At 37.1% G+C, this 10,950-nt stretch overlaps 1 protein-coding gene across 1 annotated transcript; it reads right to left on the bottom strand.

Moving 5' to 3' along the window:
* Positions 1-1,099: 1,099 nt before the first annotated feature.
* On the bottom strand, positions 1,100-9,538 carry zgc:165409 (uncharacterized protein LOC797807 homolog). The gene is made up of 4 exons (XM_056476224.1): positions 8,894-9,538; positions 6,068-6,218; positions 2,095-3,910; positions 1,100-1,992 (listed from the first exon to the last, which is right to left on the bottom strand). Exons 1-3 carry the CDS (start codon positions 9,443-9,445, stop codon positions 3,501-3,503), a joined length of 1,113 nt encoding a protein of 370 aa, XP_056332199.1. The 5' UTR covers positions 9,446-9,538; the 3' UTR covers positions 1,100-1,992; positions 2,095-3,500.
* Positions 9,539-10,950: the final 1,412 nt, after the last annotated feature.

The raw sequence follows: 10,950 nt of genomic DNA, 5'->3' as shown, positions 1-10,950 counted from the left end.
CTCAGAACATTGCAAATTTACAAGCCCGAGTTACGAAATGCAGTTTATAGGTGTGTGTAACGCGTGTGAAAATACAAGAACATTTACTTCCATTTGGATGTTTGCGTTTCCTCTTCTCCTCTGTGCGGCCTGCATTATGACCAGTGTTCACCACATGTAATTGGGATGTCACTAAATCCAATTACAAAAAAGGAAAATAAATAAATTGACAATAAAATAGGTAAAGGGCTGCATGATGGCGCAGTGGGTAGCACATTCACCTAACAGCAAGAAAGTCACTGGTTCGGGTCAGCTGGTGTTTCTGTTCTCCCAGTGTCTGTGTGGGTTTCCTCTGGGAGATCCGGTTTCCTACCACAAGTCCACAAAAACATGTGGTATAGGTAAATTGGGTAAGCTAAATTGTCCGTATGCATGTGTGTGAATGAGAGTTTATGGATGTTTCCAAGTGATGGGTTGCGGCTGGAAGGGCATCCACTGCCTATTACATATGCAGGATAAGTTGGTGGTTCATTCCGCTGTGGCAATCCCAGATTAATAAAGGGACTAAGCCGAAAAGAAAATGAATGAACGAATGAATGAATAAAATAGGTAATATGACGCGGATGTGCAGGAACCTCTAATACTGCTCGTAAGTTTAGAATGTTTTGAAAGAGTATTGTAAACATTTATAGTGATTACTGACAGATAAATAGCTAAAACATTTTTAGATCAATTGATATTGATATAACTATCCTGTTGGTGTTTAAAATTCTGTTAACAAATCATTGATTTAATTCTATGACTTGTATATTCTTATTACTCAGATGTTGCTCTTTCCACTTACTGGCATATAGAGGGCTACACGATAACGCATAATATTCATACAAAAAACACTAGAGACAATCAACAATTTTCTTTTTTGTTCCAGGAATATTCCAGATAAGTTTTCATGCATGTATTGTCCAGTAGAAAAAAAGTGAGAAATTTATGCTGAACATGTCACTTTCTCAGCAATTATTTACAATATTATATACAATGTTTCTATATAACATGATTATATATAATTTTTTTTTAATATAAATATAAAATAACGATTCAGTAAAGACACTTGCATTCAAAATAAAATATAAAACAATATTACATTTATTCACAAATCTTGGCTACATTACATGGGGGGGAAAGCTGAGGTAAAGTAAGGGGGCTGTGGAAAAAAAAAAGAAAGGAAGCTGCGACAGATCAGTGTGATGACCTCTTTTGCATTTATAAAAACTTGTTCATCAAATATCATAAAGTATACAATTCTTGTACATTTTTTTGACACAATTTTGGTTAGAAAGTTCACTTTCAGTAGTTCAGTAGCGCCAGACAATGGTTCTTTAAAAATATATATTTTTTGCAAGGGGAACGATCATGGGAAAAAATGGGTAGCATCTCTACACTTTATCTGATGATGCCAACATCGTCACCAATAGCTAAAGCAAAAGTACACGGTTCATAAAAGCTGGGTTTTGTCCATATTTTGGGATTTTGCAGACCTCAAATGGCAGAGAGGATGATTTTGATTTGTGGGAACTTCATGTCCTCGGGAGTTTGTTTCCCATATCAAACTTGCAAAGTCTGAACTTACAAGGAAAAGATGCGAGACTGAACTTTGTGCACTTAATGTTGAGAAAAAGCTCCAATCAGGTAGCCCAAATTTCTGCAGCCACGTCTCCATTTTCACATGTCTCTGTTTTCCCCCATCCACACTGACAGAGCAGCAGCGTTTTAAAAACGAAATTGGGCTCTTTTCAAAATGCTCTGTTTTTCGGTGCTCGAAAACTCCAGGGTAGTGTGAACGGAAGGTATAACCAAAGCAAAACATTTTAAAACTAAACCATATTAGTGTAAACAGGGCTTAAATTAGGAATCTACAATGAACGTTAGCAGACTCACTTGGAACCAACACACAGCAGCTCCCAGAGATGTTAAGCCTTCACACGTCCGTCAAAGTCCTCTGCTGGTTCCTCAATGCTGACAAGTGGGGTGGAAAAAATTTAACTAGAAAACTCTTTCCTAAGCTGGACTTACTATGTAAATAAAATGGTACAGGAGTAGAAAAAAAACTGGACTTACAAGGCATGCTAGAAACAGCTGTTACGGGTTTGTTTTTTCCTTTTCTTTTGCTGGTGCTAGGATGTCCACTAGATGGCGCTATTGTCTTGGTCACTTGTTCTCTTATGTCAGGGATGTCAACATCAATTCCTGGAGGGCCGCAGCCCTGCAGTTTAAATCCAACCCTAATTAAACACAGCCGATCAAACTAATTAAGTCTTTCAGTCTTGTTTGACACCTATACAGGTAAGTGTGTTAAAGCAGGGCTGGACCTAAGCTGTGCAGGGTTGCGGCCCTCCAGGAATTGAGTTTGACATCCCTGCCTTATGTGCACAAGTTGAAATGCATTACAGGTGTGCTGCGTTGCCGGTGATGAGCGCATGATAAAAGGATTCCTCATTTGTTCCCTCAAGAGAAGCTTGCGTTGTTGGCTTGACTTGGGCTGCCTGATTGGTCTCCCCCTGCACCAGATTTTTCTGTTTGTTTAGATAATTTATTTTGCATTTGATCTTGTTTACTGTAATAACTTTAATGAATCTTCTTATTTTGAATTATTTGATTGGTGGCGTGGACTCTTGATTGTGTTGCAGACTGTCTAGAGCCGGACAGTTTGTAACACACCATCCATATGAACAATGAGCACTGGAGAAAACGTGTAGGCCTGGTCGAACAGTGCCTCAAAACTTAAGTAGGCCTGCAGAATCCTTTATTAAAGAAAATCTTCCAGGAAAACATCAAATCATCTACGAAATTGGTGTCATCATGATTTCTGTTGATGTGATGATCAAAGGTTCACATGGTGAAGATCCCTCTGAACATTCAGTGCAAAAGGCTACAGATGCTGTGAAGCTCAGATGAAAATGACTTGTGTTTAACACATTTTAAGTGATCGGTTTATAAATATATGTATATAAAACCATTCAAGTCAGATTCTGGTCTTCAGGTGGCTATTGGGTTTCTTCCTCTTTCTAAAACCATCCACATATAGAGGGAAAACGTGTGATGTTATCCTCCAGGAAGCATATGTGCTTGACCCAGCTTTTGCTTGTCTTTGTCGCGCTAAACATCAGTTCCTTCAGCAATCGTCAGTCATGGTCTGTAAAACTTTCTATGTCTTTAAGCAAATGTCCCTTTCTGCTGGTGGGCAAGTTAGTGGAGGTCTTGGCACTCACAGAAATGAAAGTTTGGTCTTTCTACAAATACCTATTTTCATTCTGCAGCTGTAAAGTGTGCATGTTGCTCTTTGTTTAGAGTCCCACGTCTTTCTGATGAGTGCTACAAATGATTTGTCTACTTTGGATATCCATAAGTATAAGCCACGTGCTGTGACTTAATCCAAGTGGTCCTCTGTGATAATGTCCATTTTTGGAGTATGCCGTCTCTGAAAATGTATCTTTACATTTCTCTTGTTGAGAGCCAATCCACAATCAGAACATATGACCTTCTCGTTTTTTTTTCAGTTTAGCATTCTCTCCCTTCTTTTGCAATTTTGGGGGTGGTCCAAAAGAGACAGGATCAGAGGAACAGGGGGTGGATACTAGAGACTTGGCAACCAAAACAACTATGGGTGGGGTAATCTGTTTTGGAGCTACAGAGGGAGATGAAGGTGCAAGTGGAGACTGGGTAACTAAAGCAGCATAGGGTAGGGATGTGGGACTTGCAGCTACAAAAAGAGAGGGAGGCAGAGGTGAAGAAGGTGCAACAGACGGCTCTGTATTAGAGCAACTGGCAACATGCCGTGCCAATGATTCTCTGCGTATTAATGTCTGGCTGCAGTAAAGACAGTGAAAATGGGCTGCAGTCCTGCACGGTTTATTGCATTTTGAGATGAAGTAACCTGCAAAATTGTTGAAACAAAGTTAGCAACACTGAAGACTATAGTATACCGATCAAGTTTCACAAAACACACACAAACAGATAAACAAAAGCCCCACTTTAGTTGTTTCCAAGAAACTCAGCTCATCTTGGCAATCTTCACATTAAGGTGCAAGTACAATTTTAGATTCGACATACTAGGGCTGCCCAATATATCGTTTCAGCATTGATATCACAACGTAATCATTCGCAATAGTCACATCACATATTTGCATGTGTTTTTGATGCCTGTGGTTGTATAACGATCTTAAAAGCATTTTATCATTCAGTTACTATACTTGAATAGCGTTAGACTCTGAAAAACAATAAAACACTTTTTTAATTGTCTCTTTTTCTCGATTTTTATTTGGAACAAAATGCCTAAAGTCATGAAATAAAGCTTGTCGAAAAATTGATTTTACAAGTAGAAGCAAAAATTAGGAAAATGAAGAGAGGCAGGCAGAACGTAAGCTAATGAAGATAAAAAGAAATATCGATTTACAATCAATAACAGGATGATTAATAATACAATAAACTACTAAATAAAATAATCCAATAATAATAATAATAAAATAATAATAATGGAATTTAGATAATGAAAATAGCCCATAGCGTATCCAGAACCTGACATGCCTAGGTGCATTTAAATAGCGTTAAAAGTGATACGAACGCAAACACTTCATAGCCTAATATTAATATCCACTCAATGGGTTAACCCCTTTAACTGAAGATGCTCCTTTAATGCATTGTTAAAATATTTTAAATTACACACCCCATCCACACTGTAAAATCATACCTGAACACTCTACGTCTAACAATACCAAGAGAACTGTTTTGTGTGACATTCATTAATTGCCCTTACCCCAGCAATGTGTATATTTATTTTATTATTACTGTATTGATTTGCTGTTTCTCTTTTTTTATGTAGTTTATATTCTTTATAGCAGTCAATAATAATAAATGTTACCTCTATGCCATACAGTGTCGAGATCGAGATGATTTGTGACATCATTTGTGTCAAAAGATTTTACATGCATGTAACCCCACCGGTCCGATCAGGGGCGAACCTGCGATAACGGAATGGGAGATGCTCAACAAGGAGGCGAAAGATCCCTGGATCACCTCTTGAGATCTGAGGAGTGAGGTTTACATGATTACCGGCTGGCTTTCATTACATTAGGGCAAATATAAATGTCTAAAACCTCATTTACTCATTTTAGGCTTGCTCATAATGCTTTTAATAGCCTACTTATAATATCCAAGACATTGATTTTAATATTAAAATGCAGATATTAGCTTTTTTCCTCACCTATTTCCTGGTTTAAAAAACTTAAATTGGTCCATTTCCACCTGCTGGTGAAAAAACAATCTGCAATCTATCGAATCTGCTATCAGCAATCTATTGCTTTTGCTGTTGCTTTGTTCCCAGATGTAATGTCGAATTTTAACAGCCGAATTTGAGCCAGTGAATTTATAAAAGAGAATTTTTTTAACTTAAATAAAATACACAGAAAATTGCCTTTTGAATGTTATACTTCGTATTTTAAAACAGAACTGAATATTTTTAAAGTGAAATCTGGAAGTCGAATATGAAGTATTGAATTTAAGTATGAAATTGTGTTCTGAATTAAACTATTTACAGCTTAAATAAGAGCAGTGTTATATTTCAGGACCTAAAATTACAAACCCCGGCAATTCAAGCTATTAAAATGCAAGCAGTTGTTAATTCAATGTATTTTTTTTTTCAGTTAGTGCTTTTCGACAAGCTTTTTATTTCAATACATTAGGCATTTATTTTGTTCCATATATTTATAGATTGTTATGCATGAAAATACTCACAACACATGCAAACACAGAACTTCCCTGCAAATAGCAAAGACCACATCAATAATGTGTTGAGGGACACCAAAAGGTGTATAGATTGTTTATTAGATTTTATGGAGATGCAATCTCACTGAAGAATCATCCAAATCGATCTAAAATTATAAATTCTACCCAAATAGAGATATTAATTCATCTGGTTTTCATATCGCAATATATATAGCAATGCTGGATTTTTCCAATATCATGCAGCCCTACTACATACAATGTATACATGTCCAAAAATCAATTAATATTTCAAGAAATGTTGCCATTGTACCTTTGTGCTTCACTGCATGACTTATGTGGTTATCCATGTGAATTTTAAAAGAATAATTTTCCTTTGCAATGAAAGGGCAGCAGGGACATTCAAAGCCCCCGTTCCGAAAGAACGTTTCTGCATCAGGCTTGGATTGAAAATGTGTAGGATGCTGTAAAACATGACACACAATGATTTTACATTAGTATTAAAGGATACATGGATTTGTCACATACACGAAAGCATTCAAGAAATGAAGCGGTTGCTGGTAAGAGTTATCAATCATTAAAGGGGTGGACGACAGTGTATTTTTAAGGCTTGGTTGTGTTTATAAGATGCAAAGCAATGTGTGTTCATGCTTCATTAGTAGAAAATTGTATTATTTGTTCACATATATTTAACAATTTATACAGCTACTCTGCTAACATGGAAACGACTGTCATATATTTCCTAGTTCCTCTGAAAGGCCCGTCCTCATGAGGCTCTGATTGGTCAACTAACATAATGTGCTGTGTGATTCACGGATCGGCTCCACATTACCAGGAAAAGCGTGACGCCCCTAAAAGGCATGCAGTCAGTCAGAGTAGCTGTTAGCCTTATCAGTTTGTGCCTGAATCAGACAGATCAAAACCTCAGGCCTGCTCTCTAAAATAAAATCTGACAAGTGACTTTCACATATATTCGGAATAAGCATGTGTAAGTAATATGAAACGTTCACATATCTTTCACGAGATAGTTATTTGAGATGTATAACGCAGGGAAAGCGGCCGCATAATGAGACACTGCAGCGCTGGTAAGGATTGTGGCTGTTTACAGGGACTTGACACCTCTAGCCACGCCCCTTCGCTGCGCGGAGTGTATGCACATGGGGAATTTGCATAACCTGAAGCGTTTGTTATCTCACTAGCCTGGATGTATTTTTTGTAGTGCCCAAACTTCGTTCACTGTAGGCTTTGCTAAGCTAACTTTGTAAAAGCAAATGTCTCTCTTTGCATTGAACTTTGAGCGCATTACATTCAGAGATGTTGTTTATGTTTACACAGCTTAGCCCTGAACTAAAGTTTAAAATATGATATCATAGTGCAGTGTTTCCCAACCCTGTTCCTGAAGGCACACCAACAGTACACATTTTCAACCTCTCCCTAATCAAACACACCTGAATCAACTTATCATAACATCAGAAGAGACTCCAACACCTGAAGTTAATGGGTCAGAAAAGGGAGACATCCAAAATATGAACTGTTGGTGTGCCTCCAGGAACAGGGTTGGGAAACACTGCCGTAGTGGACCACCTCTTTAAATATATGATATGTGACAGAGAGTGCTTTGTGTGTGGGCAGTGAAATCCATCTAAAGCCGCTTTTCCACTGCATTTTCACTTCAGTTTAGTACCGGTTAAAGTGTGGTCATCACTATAGTTGCACCACGTCTACTGCAATGACATCCTGAAAAACTTTCATCCCAGGTCATCCTTCCAGCTCTCACTGGATCTACTCCTTGGCTACTAACAAGCATCTGGACCTCCTCTAATGACCAGGATGCAGGCATTTCAGGTGTCTTCTACTTGTATAAAATGGTTTAATATTGTGGTTTTGGTGTCTGGTGTCACTAAGCATGGGATGAAAACAGTTTTCAAGGTATAATCGCAGTTTGGAAAATTCTAAGTTTTAAAACCTGCAAAAATATTCTGCTTTACTGATCCTAAGGCATGTCTACAATTTTTTATTTATGTTTTTTTTTCTTTAGGACAAGAGCATCTCCAGCAGAAAAGATATCCAAAGATGCCGTTTTAAATCTGTTTTTGAAACTAATGAAGACAGCAAAAGTCAATGCTTAATGTGATTTATTTAGCCTGACAAATTTACTGCTCCAAAATATTATAAGTGTTTCTCAAAAAATAAAATATATTGTGTTCAAAGTGGACATTTTATTATTATTTTTTTTTTTACCCAGACGTTTAAAAAGAATATATTTTAGAGCAGTAATCCCAATACCGTCAAATTGTGATATTTTTATCCAAGGTTATCATACCATCAGAATCTTATACCAGCCCATACCTAGGTGTCACAAATCCAATGTCACAAGTAGTGCAGATTCTCTCTGACCAATCGATGATTCGAAGTGTGCGCACGTCATGCTTTGGTAAATGTTTGGCTTGCTTGGAAGCTCACCAGAGATGGTACTAAACTCCAGGTACTAGGTATGGAATGCAGTGGAAAAGCTTTCAAAAGTAACAGGAAGTGGAACAGAGCCCTAAAGGGATAGTTCACCCCAAAAATTCAATTTACTTATTTACTCTCTCTCAAGTGGTTTCATTCAAACCTTTGTTTCTTTCTTGGATTGAATACAGAAGAAGATAATTTGAATAAAGCTCAAAACCTGTAACCATTGAATTCTATCGGAGGAAAACAAATACTTTAATTATCTTCTCTGTTAACAACAGAAGAAACTCATGAAACAAGTAAATGGTGAGTAAAGATTTCTATAGCATGAGGAGAATCACAGTAGTTGTGTAGTGTAACTGGATTGGTCTAGAATGCACACTATGCTCAAGTTTTCAAGATGTCAACAAGTCATTCTCCTCAAATACTGTCAACCTCAAACTTGTGGCATATATTGCGTTTGACGACATTTGATTGGAAATTTTAAACATTATTAAAATAAATCATACATTTAAAGTTGTTTTGTGCAAGTCATTCTCCTCAAATGCTATTGAAGGGGATTTCACATGCGAGTTCTGTATGTTTTTCTTTTTTATATGGCTAAACATCCACACTTACATAATTTATAGTTTTAAAATTAACATTCCTGGTAGATACGAATGCAGTTTTCTTCCTTTAACGTTACCTTAATCACATCTGCCACTGAAACCGTGGTTTTCCTCGGCTGTTGCGTTTCCCGAGCCGCTGTTTCCACGCGGAGAGCGATTTCAACCGCGCGTGCAAAAGTGAGCGCGTCCTCGGACAGCAGTCTTTTTTGACATGCTTCATTTTGTAGTCCGTTAACAAATCGATCACGTAAAGCGTCGTCTAAATTTGCCCCAAAATCACATTTGGCCGCACATTGTCGGAGTTCATCGACATACTGGGAAATAGTTTCATTGGGTTTTTGAATACGGCGTTGAAACAGCAAGCGTTCGGCTTTTATTAACTGCTTGTTTTCAAAGTGCACTTGTAGAATACTGACAATCTCTTTAAATGTTTTATCCTTAGGCTTTAGTGGTTGAACTAGATCCCGCAATAATCTGTAAGTGGAAGCTCCCATAGCAGTAAGCAAAGTCGCCACTTGCTTTGTATCGTCCACATCATTAGCAATCATAAACAGTTCTACTCGCTCGATATATGCAGACCACGACTCATGTTCTGGCTCATACTCATCCAGTCGTCCGATTCGGGCCATGATCCGTCAAACAACTTTCTTCGTCGCTAGTTTACTTTACATTAACGAGTCAAAACATCAGCAAATTTCTTCTTCGTCTTCTTCTTCTTTCTCTTCTTCTTCTTGTATCTGGGGAGTTACGCACCAGCGTAAATTGTACATAGCGCCACCAACTATATTGGAGTGGGTAAAATGGCTTCATTCTTCTTCTTCTTCTCATGAGTTTTATTGGCGGTTGGCATACAACTTCTAGCTGCATTACAGCCACCTGCTGGTTATGAGTGTGGGCCATGATCGCGCTTTCTATCCATCTTTACAAAATTTGAAAAACAAAATTTTCCAAAAAAATAAAAATAAAAATTTCCACCTACACCACTTATATTTAAATTCTTTTATCTAATTTAGTCATTTTTTAAAAAGAATTAAAAATTCTATACAGTCCTCATCTGACTTGTTTTTTAAAATTTTAACCAAATTAAAATTCATTTGAACTCTTTTCAAATTTAAAATAAATACTTTTCTTTCCCTATTGTACTTTGGACATATCATAATAACGTGTTCCACGGTTTCTTCTTGCCCACAATAATCACATTTTCCAGTCTTATGTTGTTTCATTTTGTACAATGTACTGTTGAGTCCTGTATGTCCAAATCTAATTCTTGAAATTATACTCTCTTCCCTCCTACTTCGACTTGTTTTTCTTCCTTTATCCACATTTCTTTGTATATTAAACAACCACCTCCCATTTTTTCCTTCCTCCCATTGTTTTTGCCACCTATTTTTTAAAAGTCGCTTGATTAAAACCCTCATCTCACTTTTACTATATTTTACTTCCATGTCTATAATTGATTTTCTTGTTGCTTCTTTAGCACCTTCATCTGACAACTCATTCCCTGTTATTCCACTATGAGCTGGAACCCAACAGAACTTAACTTCTAATCCCATCATCTGAATGCGATATAGTGTTTGCAATATCTCAATCAATATATCCTTTCTGCTTTCAGAATGTCCACTCTCTAATGTCATCAATGAGGAATTTGAGTCTGAACATACCAATGCTCCTAATGGTCTGTGTTCCTCAACCCATTGAAGTGCCATTAGTATTGCCACCATTTCTCCAGTATAAACTGACAGATCATCTGAGATTCTTTTAATAACTTTAATTTTAAAATCTATTACTGTGTATGCTACCCCCACTCTGTTTCCACTATCTTTAGATGCATCTGTATATATTAAAACATGATTAAAATATTTGTCTTTAAGATATGTTTGCACCATTTGAATATTAAAATTGCCCTCTGCACTCTTATCTCTTCTCTTTACCAGTGATGTATCAACAATGGGTTTTGGTAGTAACCATTCAGGAGTAATTGACCATGGTACTGTTGGACTAATGGACATCTTGTTTAGTTCCATTTCTTCTGCCTCTTATGGTACAATCCACCCAAAACTCTTGATATCTGACTTTCCTTTTTCCCAACAAGGTTTTAACACTTCCTTAACTGGATGATCAGAGTTATGTCCCT

Source organism: Danio aesculapii, chromosome 16 (genome assembly GCF_903798145.1).
Source record: "Danio aesculapii chromosome 16, fDanAes4.1, whole genome shotgun sequence".
Lineage (NCBI taxonomy): Eukaryota > Metazoa > Chordata > Actinopteri > Cypriniformes > Danionidae > Danio > Danio aesculapii.
The sequence above is the reverse complement of the archived record's forward strand: the minus strand, read 5'-3'. Positions and strand labels throughout refer to the sequence as shown.

Coding starts and splice junctions, on each gene's coding strand:
- zgc:165409 (XM_056476224.1), bottom strand. CDS start 9,445: ATGGCCCGAATCGGACGACTGGATGAGTATGAGCCAGAACATGAGTCG. Junction 6,219..8,893: donor CAGTGGCAGATGTGATTAAG/GTAACGTTAAAG, acceptor CATGTTTTACAG/CATCCTACACATTTTCAATC. Junction 3,911..6,067: donor TCATGCAGTGAAGCACAAAG/GTACAATGGCAA, acceptor ACAATTTTGCAG/GTTACTTCATCTCAAAATGC.